The following is a 23668-nucleotide window of genomic DNA, read 5'->3' as shown; positions in this document are numbered from 1 at the left end:
CGGGAACCAATAAACGGACATTAATTTATCAACAACTTTATCTACTCCTATGTGTCCTAAATCGTCATGACACATACGAATGACATTATTAATGAGCGAGTGTGGTATAAAAAATAAAACTTTATCATTTTTACATTTTCTATAAACAAGACCGTCGCGTAATTCATAAAAATTGTCTTCTGTTTTTCGAGTTTCTCACGGATCGATATAATTTCCGGGTCTTGGTCTTGTCTAATTGATAAATCACGCTCAAAAGTATTTGCTTCTAGTATAGAAATGCTATGACAGCCTATGCTGAATTTCATAATCATAATCTTGCAAGAACATTGCCCATCGAGCAATTCGCGGATTCACCTGTTGTTTTATAAGAAAAAAAAATCAATCAATCAGTTATAATTTTAAACTTTTGACCAAAAAGGTACACATGGAAGCGCTTAATTGCATAAATTGCAGCTAAACATTCAAGCTCAAAGCTATAGTATTTGGACTCGGCTGGCGTAGTGCGATAGCTAAAAAACGAAACTGGTTGAAAGGATCCGTTCTTTTGTTTTTGGACCAGAATTGCTCCAAAACCACTTGCGCTAGCATCGCAATGTAATTCTGTTTCTAATAGTGGCGAATACACAGCCAAAAGTGGATCGGACATTAACTTATTTTTTAAATAATCAAACGCGGGATTTTCTTTTAAAAACTTCTTGTAAAATACTTAAATGTTCTTCAACTGTTTCAGTTGCTATAAGTATATCGTTGAGGTATAACAATACCTTCCCTGATCTAATTAACGAATCAAAAACATTACTTACATAACGCTGAAATACACAAGGTGCGTTTGTTAAGCCAAAGGGCATTTTTAAATATTCATATTAGCCAAATGGCGTAACAAACGATGTATATTTGAATGAACAGTCGGACCGATTCATACATTTCGGAAAGCTTTTTCGATAGTTCATATGGAATTTTATGACTGATATCTAAAAGTTCATTTGTTTTAAGTGAAGAATCTACATAATTAATTGACATAAATGAATTTACCACACTACTTTCTGTTTCCTCATTCGACTCATTCGATTCTAAATTAATTGCTTTTATTATTAATCTTTTGGCTTCACAGCGTGACGTAAAGTCACGATCCAACAACGCAGCATGGCTCATTGTTTCATCAGGTACCACTAAAAACGAGTCTTTAATATAGAGCCATTAATTTTTACATTTGTTTCAAAGCGACCTAAAATATTCAAACGAGAGCTATTAATACCTCAAAAATTATAATCTCGCGATAATTGTGTTCGTAAATTGACAGGAACATGTTTGCTTTTAATTAAACTAATCGGTGAGCCTGAATCAACAATTACCATTATTAATATTTGACGAAATGTTGGGGAATTCCTGTCTTTTAATGAAAATTCTAACGGTAATTCATAAGGTGGGATTAAATTAATTTAATTATCAGAACATAACTTATCTTTTCCTTCGTTGGCGTTGGATTCACCTTGAACCAGATGTGTCGTTTTCTCGTCACTTCTCGGTCGACGCACTCTGAGGCAAGATGAGCAAATCTGTTATAGTTGTAACACCGCGTAGTACACCTCTTCTTCTTATTTGTTAACATTGTCCCTTCCGCCTTTGGTTTGGTTGATTCTACTTTCGTCGGTTTATTTTCTGATGTCGATGAACCCTTTGTTTCATACTTTTTTGTAAGGATGTTTTCTGGACTCCTTTTAAAAGATCAGCTGTAGTATCAAACCCGTACATTTGAGCTTGTGTTCTTATGCTGATCAAACATAATTTCCATTTTGACGTTTTAATGGTGATCAGAGAATCTATATATTCTATATATTCTTTAATTTTCTGATTAAAGAAGAAAGTAAGTTGCTTAATGTAACGTATTGGTAAAATTTTGTTTTTTTAAATCTAATTATTGTTATTACAGACATGAAATATTAATATAATTTTATATAGTTTATTTGTATGCTTTAAAATGGGTAACTTTGTTCCTTAGAGGGCTAATTAGCCCCCGGAGCATAAAAGGTGAAATAAAAAAATAAAAATAGAATTTCTGACCTATCTTAATTAACAAAGCAAAATTTTTAAACAGTTGATGGTGTGGCGAAACTTTGCGAGACTTGAATATTTTTGAAAATTAAATGAATGAGGATAAGGGTTCAGCTCACGACAGTCGACACAAGGGTTAATGAACGAAATCTTCACACATCAAAAGTAGACTTTACCAATAGTATTAATTAAATGAGCAATTGCAACATTATTGGAAGACGAGACCAATAGACGAGATAGAGAAGATTGAGCGAACTTACCAAATGATGCAGCGCAAATGTTGTCCCATAAATGATATTCCTAGTGATGGGAACAAACACAATAAAACAAAAAGAATTAAAAAGTAAATATTTAATTATCTATAAAGCGCGTTACAACTATGCGTCGAAGCGCTTACACACACACATACACGCGTTATTTCACGATTACAAAAAGAGATCTCGCAGATCTCTTCGATGTACAAAGGCACGCTTCTCTCTAATGAGAATTTTCACGTAATCGTCATCGTAACCATAAGGCCATTCGTCTTTGGTCCGATGACACCCGAATTTAATTCTTTTAGCGACCGGTGGTCGCAGTAGCTATTAGGCTAACACCTAGCGCGATAAATTGTGAATTGGGGAAACAATCAGAAAATGGCATATTTAAAGAAAAGTAAGAAAACGATTTGGATCGTTACAATGGATTTTATATTTTGTCGTTGCTTTATCTTGACTCAAATGCATGTGTATACCAAATTTCATTTAAATCCAATAACGTTTGCCAAGGATATGATGATTTATGTTTTAAAATTTAATTAATTTTATAAATTCAAAATTTTCAGTTTTTGTTCATTATCTTCCAGAGTATTTGTTCTACAATAAAATGTTAATATAAAAAAGATGCGCCATTCAATTTCCTACAAGAGCGTATGTTTTAGGAATAGAAATTTTGAATTTCAATTTTTAGGACATTTTGGTATGTTTGACTGGCTTGTAAGCGTACAGTCGAGCGGAGAGCGATTTATTCGATGCAAACGCCATAATTGATGATTTAGAGAATTTTGTTCTATAAACTACCAAAAAATTCTTTAACTTTCAAACTGAAAAAGCATTAGCTAAAGCTTACATATCTGCCACAGAATTTTATAAAGCTTTCCAAATCCGTAAGATTTAAACCTCTATCTTCGATTCTTTATGATATCGTGATTTTAGTAAAATTGTATTTTTTATACTATTTATACTATTTTTATATATAAATTAGTCTATGCTTTTTATAAATATCTACAGTCAGAATTTAGTTTAACATTTATTTAATTTAAACTGTCAAATATATCACTTTTTTTATCAAAGTTTTAATAAAATTAAAACGTAATAATTTCAAAATCCATAGGAACATTATAAAAATTTCTAAATCTATTTTTTCTGCTCAAAAGATTTGAGCAAAAATTATAAATTTAAGTATTAAAACTAAATCATTATAGAACGTGAAATTGCTTATTTTTTTGTTCTTTCTTAATTTCTTTATCTCTTCTTAATAATTTTTATTTATTTCTTCCTAATAAGCAATACGAGATTTTTTTGAGGAAGCGAGAGCAAATTATTTTCAGTTTATTACTTTAAGATTTTTGAGTTTACTAAATTTTAAATTGTCTGATCAGAATTCAAAATGTAGAATCCAGACAATGGATGAGCTTGTTAGTTTTTTGTCTTTACTTTTTAAAAGTTTTTAATACATATGGATATAATGTCTTTGTATATTATGATTAAGATTGTTAAATGAAATACGAAATCAAATTTGTCATCACTATAGTTTCAAATTTAATTTTTTTTAAGGTGTTAATTAAAATGTTTTATAACTGTTAAATTTATCTCAAAATGAACCAAGAATTATGTAGATTTTTTATTTCGTATTTTACTTAACATAAGAATGAATGATTGGTTTAAGTAATTTTTAATGTTAGTCTGTGAATATTACTGCAATTGAAGGGTTTCTGCATCACTTAAAAGTCTCAGGAAGATAAAAATTATATTAGAAACTTGTAAATATAAACGAATTGTTTCGAGGGAACGCATGAATATTCCTCAAATGACCAGTAGCTTATCTGCCATTTAACACAATAACATAAAGCAGAATTGAAATTTAAAATAATAACCACGTAACTGATTTGATATTTAACAGATTTATAATTTTAACAACATGACATGTATCAAAATTTTCGTTCAACAGAACTGCAGAAATATCATTTTAGAGGACAATACAATTCTGTTATAAAACAGTTCTGATGCGGAACGACAATTTTGCTACATCTCAGTTTTTAAAATTATAATTTTGTTGAGGGTCATGTACGTTAGGTGACTATTCTGTTAAATTTCAATTATATTACATGCTTTTCTGTTAAATGCCAGTTAGGTTGTTTGTCAATTGAGGGTAAATGGAAAGAAAATAGATATTAAATTTTATAAAAGTATTTTACAATTTGGGGAGAAAATGACAACAAGTAAATTTTTTATACAAAAAATACTAAATATAATTTTTTTTAAAGTTTAGTATTTTCTTTATAAAAATTTTGCTTTTTTACATCTTCTCTCCAAATTGTAAAAAACTTTTATAAAATTTAATATTTATTTTCTTTCCGTGTTTATTAATACTTTTCTGCTTCGAGTTCTTGGAATTTCGTTTACTTATTTATTTTTGTAATCTTAAAATCAAAATTACTTATATTTTAAAGATTAAAAGTCTCCTTTTAGTAAAATTTGTATTTTATTACTTTAGTTCATATAAATTTTTTAACATAATTTTAAGCATACATTTTCACTTCTTAAAAATAGAATTTGAAAATTGTGTATTATAAATACTTATTTGTAATTTTGGAAATATAAAAAAAATTTATTTTGGATAATTTTTAAGCTTAGAAAATTCTTTTCTTTGATGGTTGGAGATACCCTGATATTATAGATACAATGAAGTTGAAACTGTCACTCACTTAATTTTGGAAATTAAATTTTTAAGTTAAATATTTTTTATGAAGCTACAACTTGCACCTACTTATCAGGACCAAATTAATTGTTTAAAGTTTTATGTTGATTTTAAACAAAAAAGTATTTGACTTTAAAATATAATTTCTAAAATTAAGTGGCTGTTGATAACTCGGTGCCAGTTTCAGCTTCATATAGATATATACGTATTTATTATTGACAGACATTTTACTTCTAATATTTATGAAATATTAATGTATTACAATTTAAAATTTTTACTTTTTACATAAAAGTAAATTATTTTAATTAATTCTAACAATTATAAATAAAAAATTCAAAGCCATACATTCATTCTTAATAAAAATGTTTATTCTCTTATTTTTCATAATTATTTGTCAACAAACCTGGCTTCATTTTTTATATGAAAACTTTATATGAAAATGTACGTTTCAATTGAATTCATGTAAAATTACAATTGTATCTGATATACATATTATCTAACAATATTTATATACCTCATGTAGTGGTAAAACTTTCGTTTAGAGCAGAGACTAACATGGAAGTTGCGACTCAATTACAATATCGACGAATTTTGTATTACATTACTACAAATTCAGTAGATTTTGGATCAACTTCTAGAAACTGATTTATAAATTTGTCAACTTTTATTAATTTCAATTTAAGAAATAGACATTGAACTCAATTGAAATTACGTATAAAGATTAGTTTTGCATTCAAGAATCTCTTCTTTCATTAAAAAAATATAGAAGTTAGGTATTCATTTGTTTTCCATGTATTTTTCACGAGATTCTTGTCTTTTCGATTTTTTCTGATCGATTTCTCTCTCGAATGCAACACTAATTTAAAAATTCATATTTGGTCTTCATTTGGTATATATTATTGGTACAATTTTTTAGTCCAGCGTTTTTATAATATGGAAACAAAGAAAGTTATATTAATATAAATTTTGCAATATCTCATTATTAAGTTCATTTCAAAGATGATTTACGGCAGTAGTGTAAAAATCTTTGTTTCATTTGTCATTTCTTGTTAAAATAAATATGAGCAGTTGGTAAAACAGCTTTTCAAACACTATGAAAAAAAGGCGTAGGCAATCTTTGACATGTTCTTATAATTAATGAATTATTGAGAATATGAAAAGAAAACCAAGTTTGTTGTCAATTGCCTGAATGCTGGGACAGGGTACCCCTACGGGCGTTATGCCACCTGAGAGCTTTTCATTATATCAGTTTTATCCCACTTTTGGCAAATAAAATTATCGATTCAAATATAATCATCATGCTAACATGTAGCTTAAAAATTGCACTGTAAAATTATTTAGCAATTAATCAGAAAAGCTAGATCAGAAGCTAGATAGTTATTACTCATAAATGCAGGTAGTATGATAGTTACGAGGAAATAATTTTTGAAATCAATACCTATCAACATGTATTTAACTCTTACTTAGAAATGTAATTAAACTTAAGGAGGTTTGATTTCAATTCTGTGCGTAATACACGTTTGTAGTTCTAACCATAGGAATCCAACAAAGCTTTAATTTTATGCCTCATGTAATTGACATGCAACAACTCGGGGAGCAGGAGTGCTTTTTTTGAAAAAAAATTTGCAGAAAAAATATCTAAAAATTAATATTTGAAAAAGTGACTTCTCAATACCGAAGTGATCGACCCAGTAATAAGGGGTGAATTAAAGTGGATTGTCACTTTTATGCCCTTAAATTCCAAACCAATTCTGTGTTTGTCTGCAATCTTAATGGATTTCTTTTCTATTGTTAAGTTGATCATTTCTATCCAATTCAATTCTCTGTAACCACGTGACCAGAGTCTGAAATCACTTTAATGCCGTTTAAGAGAATCATTAGTTGCGGACTTAATGCATTTTAATTAGTTTGAATTCTTTAAAGGGGATTTAAATTCTGGTCACGTGGTTACAGAGAATTGAATTGGATAGAAATGAACAACTTAACAATAGAAAATGAATTCATTAAGATTGCTGACAAGAAAGAAATTGGTTTGGAATTTAAGAGCATAAAAGTGCCAATCCACTTTAATTCACTCCTTATTACTGGGCGATTTTCGAAATTTCCTAGGCTCTTTAAAACTTGTATCCTTGATATAATTTGTCAGTATTTATTATTTACTTCGTAACGTATTGATATAGAGTATAAATTCACTAGTCTTTCAATAAATTCTACAATTAGAGCTTTTGTTAGTTTCACTTTTTTAAATTTGCTTATCTCTATCTTATTCACAATAAGAACCCTTTGCAGTACCCTTTGCCTAACGACCTATCTTGTCAGGTCACCAACAAAATCAAGAACTGCTTGATACTCAAACCTGCTGGACAAAACTGCCCTTCGTATACGAGCAAATTCGATAGGCAAGTTTCGTTACGAATCGTAAGTCTAAAACTGCGGTTACACCTCTGCAAGCAGGAGCTTGTATGTTACCATTTTGCGTCGCGTTTTGTAACTAGGCTGTGAGTGCAAATATAGCGAACATATCTCCATCTCTCTCACACTCATGGCCTAGTTACAAAACGCAACGCAAAACTTAAAGGAGAAAGAAATGCGATGAAAATGGATCCAAAATCAGGTTGTGAGAGGTGTTTCTAGGTCGATTGTAGATTAAGAATTTGTATAATTTGAAATCCTAGCTTATCCCTTTTTTGAGATATCAATATTTTTGTATTTTTAACCGTAAAGGAGGAGGGTCAATATGGCCGATTTTCGGGCCCAGGCGTCGCCTGGGCATTTAATCTGAAATGGCGGACCAAAAAATGTATGTCTCGGCTGAATTTGATAAAAACTTGATACTAGTGAGTGTTTTGGGTTGATGATCGAGAATTTTATGCCAGTTTTTAAAAATCCTAGATGGCAAAAGGAAAAATCTATACTCAATCGGATTTTCTATAAACTTGGTAGTCATGGGTTTACAGGGTCGATGATCATAAATCTGATATTAGTTTTCCATAGTACGACACAATATTAACAATACTCGAACAGGCAAAAAATATTGTAATTGAGAAATTGAATCAAATTGAAAATTAGTTACTTCCCAATTATAAACTTTTATGGAAGTATGACATCAGTTTTATGCTCCGAGATCCTAAAGACCCCCTAATAACAAGTTTCAAACAAAATACGATTGAGTGTAAACTTTTTCATCCATTTTGAATCTTTGAAGAGAGATATCAGATTTAAGATCAGCAACCCTTAAAAATCTCGAGTAACAAGTTTCTAGCAAACACAATCGAGTTTAAATTCTTTCGTCCTTCAAATTGAATATGCCGTTATAAATTTTTGAAAACTAACATCAGTTTCACAGTAAAAAGTAAATCTTAATTTAAGAGCTGCCTTAAATTCAACACGTGCAACACGTGCGTAAATTCAAATTGACTGTCTTAAAAATGTTGCATCTTAATTTAAGGCAGCTTTCGTGCCTTAAAATAAGATTTTCTTTTTACTGTGTTTGTGGTCACGGACCTTCAAAACCCTAGAATAACAAGTTTCATACAAGTTCTTTCGTTTTTGAAGATTAAATAGTGTAAACTTATACTCCTCATTTCGCAACGTTACTCTAACTCTGATCAAGTATACCTATCACTTGTCCCAACGTAAAAGGGTTTTTATTGTGTGTCTAGGAAAGCTCTTGATGCCTACTATTAAAAAATGCAACGTCTGGGCCCAAAAATCGGCCTTATTGACCCTCCTCCTTTACGGTTACAAATACAAAAATATTTCTATCTCAAAAAAGGGATCAGATAGGATTTCAAATTTTACAGATTCTTAATCTAGAAGAGACCTAGAAACACCTCCCACAACCCTATTTTTGATCCATTTTGTTTCGCATTTCTTTCTCCTTTAAGACTACCTTGACGAATCGATAACTTCCGATTGACGTAATTATGGCTAATTCTCACATATTGTATTAGTAGTTATGGTCCATGATACAGTATTTGAAGAACAGCAATTCTGTATGTTTATTTCAGACAGAAGTCCTAATCATATTCATACGTCGGAATTAACAATATCATTTTTTTCAGTGTATATTTGCAATTTTTTGCAAAACTTACTATAATTGGAAAAAATAGCTACAAAATTAAAGCAGAAATATTTGTGTTTATTGCGGTGGCCCAAAAAGACAATGTCATGCTGTCGCCTCCTACAATTGTAGAAAATGGAAAAAAGATCCGTATTTTTTAACAATTTTTTTTACAAACGATATTTCTTTTCAAAAATCTGTAAACTATGAGTCTATATTACTTATTTATTATTTATTAATCGTACAAACAATTGCGTTAATTAATAAAATAATTGATTTAAACAATTTATTAACTATTTAACTCCCAAGTAAAATTACCATTAAGTATAAGATAATGTATATCTTTTTCAAGGTTTTTGGGGTCGCTGATCACTAATTTGATGTCAAATTGGTAATTTGATAGTTGGGGGCCATACACAAACTACGTAAGGCTTTAAGGGATGAGGGTGGGGGGTCAAGTTAAATCTTGCGAACAGCAGAAGATTAGGTGCTAAAGTATGGAAAGTGTCTTACGGTGGGGGGAGGGAGGGTCAACATTTTCCAAATATGCCTTACGTAGTTTGTGTACGTCCCCTTGACAGCCGTAAAAAACTCAACTTTTTTAAGAAGTTTTCCAAATGTCAGCTAAATAATAACATTTGGCAGCCAAATTTGTTGAATATAAATTCAACAAATCCTACTGATTTTTTCATTCTAAGATCGTATTAAGAAAAACGCAGGCTCTTTTCACATTTTTAGATTCAACAGGTCCATTTAATTATAAACGGAAGTGTAACTTTTTATTTTTTAATGAATAAGGGGAATAAATTATAGTTAAATTTAATATTTTTAATATTTGTTAAATTCTTGTTCCATTTATCAGAAAATGAATGGTCGCAAATTATTCTGACCGATACTGAAGCACGTCGGCTGGTATGGTTTAGTACAATTCAAAGTATTAATTTTAATTCAATTGTGAATAAATCTTTAGACTCCTTACCTAAATTTCTTCTTTTTCGATAGAATTCTTCTACCCACTTCGTAAGACCCTTTCTAACGACTTTTATAACTTATGCCTTGAAAGTTTAATATTAGCTTCATTCTGCAGCACTTTTCTTCCTTAAATTTTTCTATTTCATTGGTATTTATTTTAGTCAAAGGCATTTATTTAGTTATGAATAGTAATCGAATTAATTCCTAAAGGAAAGCACTTCTTTAATATGTTGTTAAACATCTTTAAATGAATTTAAAAATCAATATTCAAGGACAAAATAAAACTAATACAATCCTAAAGTTTTCAATCAATCTTTTAAATGCTCCTATGAAATTTTTTAACACATTTTAAATTTAAAGCATTCTGAATTATATGCTTTTTATTTCTTTTATTAAAATCTGTAGAACCTGTCGGAAGTGCAAGACCAAAGTTTCCATCGCTGGTTGATTTACAAGCTTTTAGAACAATGCTTAGCGAACCAATGACACTTCTTTGTCCTGCTCAAGGATTTCCTGTTCCTTCACAGAGGTAAAAACACAATTGTAAATTATTTATTTTCAATGCAGTTATTATTTATAGGATTTTATTAAACAATAATTGATAATACCTATCCTTATAAATATTTTGTTGAGTTTAATTAATTTGATGGAACAGGCGACCTGCTGTTAAATCGTCAATATTAAAATTGATCAATTAGAAATTATTAAGTAAGTTATGATTTGACAATTTATAAATTTACGACGAAATCTTTTCCAAAAATGGGAATTCTACTATATAAAAATTCGTTGTTTTTAGAAAGCCATCAAACGCCAAATTTGTGCTAATGAAAATCCAATAAATTAATATTTATGAAATGATGAATTTAAGAGTTTAGCTTACGAAAACTCTATTAAATATAATTTCATTAAGGAAATAATTTGAGTTAATTTATATTCGATTGAACAAAAATAAAATGAAATGTTCGATTAGTTAGGTAACTTAAGTTCTGAAGATTTTGATAATCGAATTGAGATTAATCTGGAAATGCCTTAAAGCACAAGACGAATCAGGTTCGTTAAATAAACTGTCATTAATCTGGGTACCAGGTTACTTAGGAAAATATTTATTTTTTAAAAATTAAGATGTTGATGATTAATTATATCCGTTGGTAAGAAAACTTTCAATCTTGTTACATGCTTGTTATTTTGGTTCTTCCATTCTGTATACTTCCGCAATGTTATCTTTTTTCTTTTCCTTCAGTTTGAAAGCACTTAATGTAAATTTAAAACTTACATTATTTGATGTTTCTCTCTTTGAAAGCATGAGAATGATAATGATTCATTAGGACATGCTGTATTTACTGAAGATCAATGAAACAGTTATTTCGGTGACTGTACCCTGTCTCAGTATGTCATATTTAAAAATTTATTTTGAAATAATATTTTTTCACAGAACCCGTTGGTTTTACGAGACCTAAATTTTCCACAAAAGATAAAAGCCATAATTTTGATATAAATGAAAGCCAGGATCTCCCACTTTTCTGTGCCGCACAGGCGTACCCAGTCCCACACTTCAAGTAAGTTATTAATTATCGAGAACTAATTTTTATTTTTCAAGTCATTAGATGTTTCTAGTATTTTTTTTGTTTGTATTGCATAAATTATTCAGAACCAGTATCCAGTACAAAACCTAAAATGACTGCTATGGACATCAAATCAACAAGTCCTACTTCTATATTGTTACAAACGACTGCTCTACTTTGTCCCGTACAGGGATTTCCTGTACCAGCGTTCAGGTAACAATATATCTGAAATTCAGTTAACTTATAAAATCTGTCAATTGGGAATCTAGTTCAGAATAGAGAAATTTGCTTCAATTCTATATGAGCGAAAAACAGATTCGGATTCTTTGTGTTTTAGTAACATATATTTTCTTCTTTTAGAATTTTGATTTCAATGACAGTATATTTTTGAGATCGCATGTTTACAAGCTAAAGAAAGGCTTTCCACAAATATTTCATTTATAAAGATAGTGGATTCATTCCTTATTTAACTGTTTTTCAGTCAAGGGGTAGAAAGCTCCTTTTTGTTCTTTACTTCTCAGTACAACAAGAGGTTCCTACACACGTTTTACCTTATGAAAGAGGAACCATAGACTCATTTAATGTACAATTAGTTAACCGTCGCATTTTGAGACAATATGCCTTGAAAACATACTGAAACTGGAAACAGACAAACTGGTCAGATTCCCCTTTCTTAATTAGTTTTATTAATTGCCAATTAAGTGGAAAAATTATATTTTAAATATATCAATACATTGCAGTTAATTCTATTTTTGCAATTTAATATATTTAATAAATTTATTTTCTATTTTTAAAGTTTGCAAACTATTTATTTGCAGCCAACTTCCTAAATTACTTAGGTAGTCAAATTCAGAAATAGATTTAATTTAATTCTGTAAATTTGAATTCTCTTGTATTTACGAAACTAACCTACAATAACTATCGTTAAAATTGAAAGTAATTTTATAATTAATTTCGGTAAATCGATTAAAAACATAAAATTTTAAATTCCAGCATGGTTAAGAACTCTATTTTCTAAGACATTTGATGAATATGTTTACGTCGATAATTTTATTATTCTTCTAAAATAATACATATTGTGAGTGTATTAATTTACTTGTGAAACATTAAACTTTAAAAAGTTCTTAACTGTAAGAACTGAAAAGCTTTTAAATTAATAGTACCCTTACTTCCAAATTGGGAATTTTAATCGAAAAATCCATGAATTAAAAATTTTTTGAGCTTCATATTAAAAGTATTCTATTTTTAATTTTTCCTATTCATAGAACCGGTCTCCAGTGCAAAACCGAAACTTATGAGCTTCGATATAAAAGTAATAAAGTCAACAATTAGTTCTTCAGAGATAACAGTAACATGTCCGGCTCAAGGGTTCCCTGTGCCCATTACACGGTTTGTAGTTTAAATATTTGTTTCTTGCGGTATTAGATTTTGAAGCATGTGAATCTTGTTTATAGAGCCTACTTCTAATACGAGACCTAAACTACCAACTAATCGAAAGGTTGAGTGGGTGGAAGTTCTATCAAGTAAATCAACTAATTTAATGTGTCCATTGCAGGGTTATCCTGTTCCTATTTCGAGGTGAGACAAAAGACCTACTTTGAGTGTTTACGTTCTGAATGCATTTAGTCTTGAATGGGAATCTTTTTAATTTTTTTATGATACGGAATCATTCATTTTTTTGTACACCCCTTTATTTTTTTATTAGTACTAAGTAATAATGATAATTATTATCATTACTACTAATTACAAACGGTCTCCTTTTATGTATTAAACATATATATTCATTTTATTTATTTATTCATAATAAACGGGACAAGTTCTTTCGTACAATAAGTGCTCTTACAATCTAAAGTAAACAGCTCAATAATCTTTACTAAACGCTAGGCAAGCTCATAAATGACCAGTACCGAACACAATTCTACGCAGCGCTGAGTTAAATCTCAATGCGTTATTATCAAATTAATTTAATTCATCTGTTAATAAATTTGCTTCTCTACCACTCCTATTAAACATTGTGTTATTAACATAGTTCGCTTTATGAAAAGAAACGAAGAACAATGTGTAGTGCCTTGTGATTCGCCTAGGAACCGAAAGATTAATCATCGACAAAAGTGAGGGACAATAGATAGCTCCATTCATTAACATGTAAAGAAAATATATATCGTTATACAGATACCTAGAAGTCTTCAACGGGTCACCCATAACATTATGCAATTCCCTATAATCATGGGCATGCCTATCAAAAGAAATATTGAGGATACTATTCGCAAATATTAAAAACATAAAAAGGTGACTAGATAATGCAAGCATACTCAAGTATCGATCTGACAAGTGTAAAGTACAAGGTTTTAAGAGTTCCCAGGTTACGAAAAACAGATGCACACCTCATCACAAATCACGTACCCTTGTTACCCTTAATAATTCCTGGCCATTAATAACGTGATTGAATAAATCAGCACAACCTTTAGAGTATGAAACTACATAACTTTTATTAATATTAATTGTTAAATGATTTTTTTCATACCAGGCAGCCAATCTTACCAAGTCTCTTTATAAGCGCTTGCAGTACTTCTCAAAAGTGGATGTTTAATTAATTTTATAACATTTAAGGTCATCTGCGTATAGCAAAAATAAAGAGTGCTTAAATATAGTTTTAATATCATTCATATATAGTTCGAACATGAGCGGGCCGAGACTAGATCTTTGGGAGACTCCAGATGTAGATAAAAATGGTTCACTATAATCATTATTAAGCATAACAGTTTGACACCTGTCAGAGAGATAACTCTTAAAAATAGAAATTAAGTTGTCAGACATACCCATGAATTCCAATTTTTTTAGTAAAATGTCATGATCCAACCTATCGAATGTCTTAGATATATCTGCATAAATTACATCAACTTGAAAATCGTATTTAATATTCGCAGCTATATAATCAGTAAAAACTCACAAGCGTCTTTGTTATGAAGTGTTTTTTCCCTCTTGTCCTAGTTGACCTACTAAAAATTATATTTATTTGAATAGACTAGTTTCGAATTTCTTCTTACAATCAGTCGCACTTAACAAATACTCGTGAGTAAGGTTCATTTCTGTTTACTTGATCACAATTAATTCTGTGCATTATAAATTCTAGTGACCCAACAGAATTTTGTGTGCTTTGATCTTATCACTAGCTTCTGATCTAATTATGAATAATTACAGATACATTTTGAAATTAAAGTAAGTTTTAAAGAGTTTAAGTTTTTTTATTTAACGATAATTGATTACACTTGCCAAACTTTACTTTTGCCACAAATCATATACATAGGTTTGATATTTATTTAGAGTTAGATATTACTGATTTATTAATTTTTGCTTTAACACTCATAAAAGAAAACTTACATCTTCTTTAAATAAAGCAACAAGATTGCACTGATATATTCCAGAGCCAGTTAGTACAAGATCACCAAAATTCTCCTCAGACGACTTGAGTCGCACTATTAGAAGACTTCAAGGACAACCGGTGGTAATATTTTGCGAAGCTCAGGGTAGCCCTGTCCCGGTAACTAGGTAAAGCATTCTACTTCATTTGCATCTATATTATGTAAAATATTTTAGAACCAGTCGGAAGTAAGGCCCCTGCTTTTTCTGGTGACGCTACTATAAATCTTTTAATGCGAAAAACAAGTGCTGAAATTGCTCTTCCTTGCAATGCACAGGGTCATCCAGTTCCTGTTATGAGGTATTTTTTGAAAAGTGTTAGGCAATAGTATTTCCATTGTTTTATTAGTTTGAAAAAGCATAAGAGTTTCTCATATTTAGCAAATACTATAAAATTAAATAACTTCCCCACTCCTATATCAACTACTAATTTTAATTTCAATGAAGCTTATCTTTTCTTTCTATCTAAACTTTCTATTCAAACAATTTTGATAAATATGTCGATAAAAAAATCGACTTCTAATATCCTAGATGATAATCATGTTTCTAATTTAAACAATATCACTAACAAATTTTGTTCACACTTACTTACATTTTTGTGTTAATTTCATATTACTAATATTTATTATTTAACTAACGTCAAACTTTATTTACTACAATTATACTTTTGAAAAGAGAGTCAAAAGTTTAGTTAGTTCTTTTAACTGCATGTTAATGAAGAGCTTCTCGAAAATACGGAACATGTAAATAATTGCATTAGTCTTTTATTTTATAAAAACTAAATTATAGAAATAGAAGATTAATGTATTAAAAATAATTAAATGAAGTACAAGTGCATGTTTTATTATTAAACTTAAAATTTATTTCCACGTTTATAAGAAAAACCCTGTCTTCATGCATCGATTATACTTTAGCATAATTTTTATTATTATTACTATTATTAGCGGATGATAAATTTAAAAATATTTTTTAATTTTGTGAAGAACCTGTTGGAAGTAAAGCACCTACCCTTGACGCTGATACAAAACTTTCTCTAGTGGTCAGGAAACTAGGCACAGATATAAACCTGCATTGTAACGCACAAGCTTATCCAATGGCTATAAGCAGGTACTTCTTTTAACTGAACACAAGAATTAAAAAAAAAATTTCTTGATAATTAAAATTTTATTTAAGGCCATTTGAACCGTTATGACGTCACAGTTTTTCAACACAAAGTTTTTCGGTATCTTGTTAATGGAGTTTTGAATAATTTTTAATGAAAGTTGTTGGAAAATGTTTATAATAATATAGATGTGCAAATTAATTGAAATTTTGGGTTTAAAAGGAAATTTGAACAAATTTTAACCTTCCACTTTTTTAACCTTTACGACATATATCTTTCCTATATCAGGTTAAAATTTGTCTTGTACAACTGTGACGTTATAATGTACAGATTTTTGTACTTGGTACAAAAACACTTAATTGTTGTCACTGTTTTATTTTTTCAACGGTTATTTAAATAATAAATTTTTTTTTTCGATTTTTGAAAGATGTTTTTTAAAGGTGAAAGAAAAAAAACTATCTAAAACAGGCGACGTTTATTTTATTATCGATTTCTAATTCATAAGTGAATTTTAAATTAATATTAAAAGAATTAAAAGTATTAATGAAAAGTTCGACTTGATCTTTATGAACGCACAAAAGTGTGTCGTCACATATAATAAATAAATAAATTTGTATCGTTTACAAATTGCCTTTGTGACTAGGCCATGAGTATGAGAGAGATGGAGTTATATGTTCGCTATATTTGCATTCATGGCCTAGTTACAAAACGCAACGCAAAACGGTGCCAACGGTAATATACTCGAGGTTTTCTACGTACCCATCTCTAACGCCTGGTGACTTTCAAGGAGTCCAGAACAGGTTTTTTTTAACGCGTCGCTACCCACATTCTGAAATCCTATTCTGGACTCTTCTTCAAGGACAAGCAATCTTTTTTTAATTAACAGATTAAAATCAATAAAAAATGTCTAAATTTTTGATGACTTTTTTATTAGGTATGAGTTATTATTAGGTAAGGTAAAATAATTTTTAAGACAAGGTCAATTAACGAGAGGTTTGCCTTTTATTTTTCTTAGATTTCCAATTGAAAAGCTCTCATTGTAATGTAAAATCTTCTCGCACATAGTACCTTATTTTAATACCTCATTAAATTTTCCTCTAAATCAGAACCAGTTACTGCCAAGTCGCCGAAGTTCTCTAATGACGTGAAGAAAGCTTATTTCGACAGAGTATTGGGTCACGACATGAGTTTATTTTGTCCCGCTCAAGGGTACCCCGTTCCATCTTACAGGTATTCGAAATTTTTTCCTTAAAGTAAAATTTATTAACAATTATTATCGTTGCTTTTTGGGTTTTCTATAAATAGAACCTGTCGGGAGTAGAGCACCATCAGTATTTGGCGAAAGAGGCAGTTTAATGGATAGAGAAAGGGGTGTCAATATTGTAATTCCATGCTTAGGTCAAGGTTACCCTGTTCCATCCTTCAGGTATTCGAAATTTTTTCCATAAAGTAAAATTTATTAACAATTATTACCGTTGGTTTTTGGGTTTCCTATAAATAGAACCTGTCGGGAGTAGAGCACCATCATTATTTGGAGAAAAAGGCAGTTTAATGGAAAGACAAAACGGTGTCAATATTGTAATTCCATGCTTAGGTCAAGGTTACCCTGTTCCATCCTTCAGGTATTCGAAATTTTTTCCATAAAGTAAAATTTATTAACAATTATTACCGTTGGTTTTTGGGTTTCCTATAAATAGAACCTGTCGGGAGTAGAGCACCATCATTATTTGGAGAAAAAGGCAGTTTAATGGAAAGACAAAACGGTGTCAATATTGTAATTCCATGCTTAGGTCAAGGTTACCCTGTTCCATCCTTCAGGTATTTTTGAAAACAAAGCTTTTAGTATTATATGTTTCATTAGTAATAGTTTATTGAATCTTAAACCCAAATTACGAGAATGTCTGAAAGGAAAATATTACTATTTCACAAAAGTGCCACATTGCAACTCTTCTTAATAAAAGAAATTGAACTATTTTTATTAGAAAAGTTCATGTCAATAATAATTATTGTACTTTAATGCGGTAATTGAACTTCTTTTAAAAGAAGATTCCGGTGTTCCTACTTTTAAATCATTTTCTTCCTCTTTGAAGAAACATTTTTATTATCCAATCAAGCTAAATTTTTGTAAGCAATTTGTTTTGTTTTTTAAAAGACAGCATTTGTGTACACATGTTTGTGTATTGTTTTTTTAAGAACCTGTTGGTAGTAAAGCACCTTCAATTGCGGGTGATGCAAAACGGTGGCTACAAGTTAGAAGTTCTACTGAATTCGAGATACCATGTCAAGCACAGGGTTATCCAGTACCAGCATTCAGGTAGTGTCGAGATTCCTTGTACAAATAGATTACATTTGAGAAAATGTTTTAAATAATATGATTTATCAGTTTTTGATATCGAATTTTTAATTTTCTTTTTTAAAATAAATAAAACAAAGAGATAAACAATTTTAACTGACGAAAAAGGAACTATTTATGATTATACATTTTTTAATCATTATGAGTACCTAATAATTAATGGGAAGGGGAAAAATTCGTAAATTTCCTTACTTTTTAGAACCAGTGGGAGTAAAAGGGCCAAAATTTTCTACTGACAACCGTATTAATTCGTTTATCCGCGAAGCTACAGTAACTGTAACACTAGGATGTCCTGCTCAGGGGTACCCTGTTCCATCTTATAGGTAAAGTTAAAAATTTTAAAAGTCAAGAATAATGTGAGAAATTGAGTTACGAAAGTGGTGATAAAAACGAAATTTCCGTCCTAGAAGAGTATTTTACAAAATATGAAAGTCAATTCTAATATTTCTAGAACCAGTAGGAGTTAAAGCACCCAAATTTTCTACTGATGATCGCGTTAATTCATTTTTACGGAGCATGCGGGAGAGCATTACTCTTAGATGTCCTGCTCAAGGGTATCCTGTTCCGTCGTTTAGGTAAATTAAGTAGTGCTATGCTCGAAAGTCAATCAATGTAACTAAGTTAAGATTTGAATTTTCTAAATTTGTGAAAAATCAGATCCAGCTGGCCAGGTACCCCCAAAATTTCCTAGGTCATCAAAGTCAAGGTCTGATTCTTTTGAGATGAAATCAAATACAACTTTGAGTATTTTATGTGATGCTCAGGCGTTTCCTGCTCCCAGTTTTAGGTCAGTTTTAAGTTTTTCTTTTTAATACTGTAGACATTGTAGAATAAATTTTGTAGAACCAGTTAATGGCGCAAAACCTCGAGTTCCATCAACATCCAAATATGATGTTCTTGCAAGTACAATATCAATGAAAGTAACCATGCATTGCAATGCGCAAGGACATCCACTTCCATTTTTCAGGTAACATTGTCCTGACTTCTTTATCTTTTTATTTTTATTTAAAAAAGTTACTGTTTTGTGTCTTAAAATAAGACTACATTTATACAAAAATTTTACAACAATTCACTGTAAACTCCGGAGTACAGATGCCAAAAATCATAAACACTTACAGGTGAACGAAGAAAAACAATGTGACACCTCACAAATGACGAATTTTATTAATAGATCCTTCAATAATTTTCATGGAGAGAAATGAATTGAGGAAAACCAATGGAATTGTTGTATTTTGAACGAGCCCATTTCTTCTCTCTATATTATGTTTCCCCTAAAACCCTACGGTTCTACGCAGTTCACTATTTTTAGTTCTCTATTTTTAAACTTTGGTTCCTTATTCGTGTTCAGCGACCACTATTTATTCTAAAAAATATATATAATATTAGTATTATTTTAATCGAAGAAATTTTGAAATATTTATTATTATTTAACTTCTAATTACGAATCCCAACCATAATTTTTAATAGATTTTGCAATATTTCTGTCTAGATTTTTTTTAAAGGTATGAAGTGAGATTAGCTACGTAAAACTCTGAGGTTTTTTTTTGCTTCCACATTTGCACTAATTAAATATTTTGATCTGAAAATTGTATTGTCCATTATGCATATTAAAGAACATCTAGTATTGTATATGAAAGGTGAGTTTGCAAAATCTATTAAGGTTGATGAATGGTCTCTGAAACTCAAATTATTTGGGTTTTATGAAACCTACAATTATAGCCCAACAGAAACGTATGCGCAGTTCAAATGCGATGAAAAAATTTTTCGTATGTCATCCTGTACAATTTCATTTATATTTTAACCATTTCAATTTCTGTAGTACAATTATGAAAATGCTAGGGTTCAGTAAAAGAATTTGGAATATCATAACGAAATTTAAATCCAAATCATTGCTAACCTTCCGTTGAACTTAAAAGTATAGTTATAATCTTTATATTCCTGATTATCAAGTTTTGTACCATATGCATAAAATGCATTTGCAGAACCCACGGGTAATGTCGCTCCACGTATTGCTGGAGATCGGTATCAAGGAAAGTTAGAGACTGTTTTACTGACAAAAGTAGTAGCTTTGGATTGTGAAATTCAAGGGTCACCCGTTCCATTCACAAGGTACGTTGAATAATTTGTGTAATCAGGACAATCACTGGTATTTTATATACAAATTATTATTTGAGCTAGTTCACGAAATACTTACATGTTACGTTTCAGAGTACACTAATGAATTTACTTGAAATTTATTAATGTTACATTTATTGGTATGAAGTTTCAGACAATAAATTTTGTAATAATTGTTACAAAACCATGAGAACAATTCTTACAAAGCAGCTTATAACAATATAATAAGAAAAAAAATTGCAAATATAAATAGAATAATCTTGTGAATATGAAAACCGAATAAAGCAAAATAAATTAAAAGGTAATAAGACCAAAAAAAGAACATAATTAGGTGTCAAGAAACAATAAATAAGTAGAAAGTTTTTTTCTAAAACCGAAAAGACTGTGCACTTGTTATAGAGCAGGGAAGAGAGTTCGATAGTCACTATCGAACTCTCTCTCTGCGTCACGCAACAGCAACAATAAAAGAATTTTGATATTGACTATACACCGAGGAATTCTTAGAACATTAGGACTTCTAATCTCCTTGGTAGTAATTTCTTGTCAGAAAGTAAATTTATTAAACAAATACATAGGTTCTTCAGAGTTTAGAATAGAATATGTTAAGCAACCAATATTTAATAAGCGTATATTTTTAACTGTAAGCCATCCCAGTCTTTCCTGATAAGGAGATACATGTTCATCTATTCTTAAATCGAAGACAAATCTAATACATGAATTAAGGAGTTTCTCAAGTTTATAATTGAGTTCCTCAGTAATATTACTATAGACAGCACAGCAATAGTCAAAATGAGGAAGAACCATAGAAGAGACGAGTTGAGTTTTTAACTTAATAGAAACTGCTCTTTTGTTTAGCTTGAGCTGATGCAAGGTTGCATAAACACTTCTACAAATGTGTCCAACTTGTTTATCCCAAGAGAGGATGGGATTAAAAATAACACCTAAATTTTTGACAGATTGAACGTTAGGTATTGTAGTATTCTTAATAGAAATTAATGGAAATTTAATTAAATTCAACCTGTTTACATGTCCGGGTGATCCAACTATCATTGCATATGTATTAGTTAAATTAATCTTAAAGTGATTGGTCTTCGCACAGTCCCAAATAGCATCAACATCCTTCTTAACCAATGATATGCTGTAATTTAAATCCTCTATACTAGAATGTCTATATATTTGTAGTTCATCAACGTAAAGCGTATACTTAGAATGCTTAAGAACATTCCTTAACTCATTTGTAAAAAGAAGAAACAATAAAGGACCCAGACAAGAGACAAGATCCCTGAAGCACTCCTGTACCAATATTACCTCAATCAGACATCTCTCCATCAGGACCTATAACCGACTGCATTCTACCAGTAAGATAAGATGCAAACCATTTTAGAACCGAGCAAGACAAGTCAAATGATTTTAATTTTAACATTAAAACATTGTTTGGAACTATGTCACATGCTTTACTGAAGTCAAAAAAACAATTACTGTTACCATCTTATGGTGTATGGCCTGAAGTATATCATCAGTGACCAGGATGTTGCGGAGTCTTGAACTAAAAGACAAATATTTATCCACAAATATTTAGAAAGTGAGCATTAATATCATTAACAGAAAAAGAATGTGGAGAGATATCACATGCACTTGACTCAATAATTCTAAGATACCTCCAATCCCTGCAGAGAATCCTCTGATCAGAAGCACTCTGAAGCCTTATATTTATCTCGAATCAAAATATCACCAGTCATCTTCCGTACTCTAAAAGTCGAGTTTCTCCTTTGAATAAAATCCATAATATCATCATTCACACAAGGGCATGCTTTTTTCTCTTTGACCCCTGAATATATGTAGGAGCATGCTTATTCAAGGCATCATTAATTACATTATTAAAAAACAATAATTTATCATCGATCAAATTGACCAGAGTATAGTTATACAAATCCGAGGCAGACAAAGTAGTTAAACATTCAGTGTCATTTATACCTTTGAAATTAGGACATGACTTTAAAAGACTCTTTTGAACATTTTGTTTTCATTTATATGAAATATTAATCAATTCATGATCAGCCACAAAAGGAACATGAGTTTGAGAAAAACGAGTTAATTTGTTCATCTCATCTAATATGCGTAAATCAAACCAAGAAACAGAGTTAGTAATGTGATGAGTTGCGGCATAAGGCACAATATATAAATTAAATGATTAAAGTATACTGATGTCCCATGCGTTTAAAGTAAAATTTTTATGCTCATATCGCACAACTTTATACAAATACAGCACAAACTTTACGCCTAGAACTCATATATATTCTTTTGTGAAATAAGTATAACTGTTAAGCGTAAGATTTCTCGACGTTTCATTAAATTCCATAGATCTTACTCCAGCGTCGAATCAGTAACTAACTGAGTTTCCGGATCAAAAAACTCGATTAGAGCTTGGATGTACTCTCTAATATCAGCCAAGCAGCTAATTGAGTTTTCTTGATACAGGAGCTCACTTGTTTTTCTATTTTTTTTACTTTTCTTAAAAATGAGCTGTTCTTTTGTCATAAGTTAATTTTCTAAAACTTTATACCAATAAAAATATTACTAAGTTTCAAGTAAGTTGGTGCTGGTGCTCCGAAATGTAGGGAATATTTTGCGTTCTCGCATACATGATTATGATTGTGATCCAACTTACAATTTGGTTTTCAAGAAAGTTCCCATTTTCTTAATTTTCTAGAGTATTTTTCACTGCTAAAGTAAATATTCAGTGTAAGAGTATAATTTATTTATTTACATATTAGCGGGCAATGCCGTTTCGCACAAATATACTTAATATAAGAAAGTAGAGCTCGAGAATGACAATAAGCAAAGCATTGACACTTAGATATCTAAATAATTCTACACGGAGAAACTTTTAATACCACTAATTCTTAAAACTGGTGAGACATTTTAGTATGTTAGGTTAGATTCAAGGGAAAAACGACATAGGTTATAGAAATTGCTATTGAGACTATCAAAAACACTCATTCAGTATATATTTTACAGTTCTTCATAAGGAAACTAACGAAAATTAGTATGTTGTTTTAGAAAGAAAATAA

At 30.1% G+C, this 23668-nt stretch overlaps 1 protein-coding gene across 50 annotated transcripts in view; it reads left to right on the top strand.

The window, feature by feature from the left end:
* Nucleotides 1-23668, top strand: part of LOC122508873 (Down syndrome cell adhesion molecule-like protein Dscam2) — a 176013-nt gene that overhangs the window by 29624 nt on the left and 122721 nt on the right. For 13 of the 50 annotated variants that reach the window (XM_043622482.1, XM_043622508.1, XM_043622502.1 and 10 more), the window contains exon 7: nucleotides 18934-19057. The exons of 1 other annotated variant lie outside the window; for it this stretch is intronic. In XM_043622482.1, coding sequence (XP_043478417.1) covers nucleotides 18934-19057 — 124 coding nt within the window. Of the gene's footprint in view, nucleotides 1-10450; nucleotides 10575-11693; nucleotides 11821-12872; nucleotides 12997-13061; nucleotides 13186-15032; nucleotides 15157-15204; nucleotides 15329-16010; nucleotides 16135-17235; nucleotides 17360-17434; nucleotides 17556-18322; nucleotides 18444-18681; nucleotides 18806-18933; nucleotides 19058-19139; nucleotides 19270-23668 lie in introns of all 50 variants that reach the window. 36 more of the 50 variants (XM_043622476.1, XM_043622496.1, XM_043622497.1 and 33 more) reach the window with 12 other exon arrangements.

The sequence above is a fragment of the Leptopilina heterotoma genome, unplaced genomic scaffold (assembly GCF_015476425.1).
Source record: "Leptopilina heterotoma isolate Lh14 unplaced genomic scaffold, ASM1547642v1 Lhet_58, whole genome shotgun sequence".
Classification (NCBI taxonomy): domain Eukaryota; kingdom Metazoa; phylum Arthropoda; class Insecta; order Hymenoptera; family Figitidae; genus Leptopilina; species Leptopilina heterotoma.
Note: the sequence above shows the minus strand (reverse complement) of the source record. Positions and strands in the feature narration are given on the sequence as shown.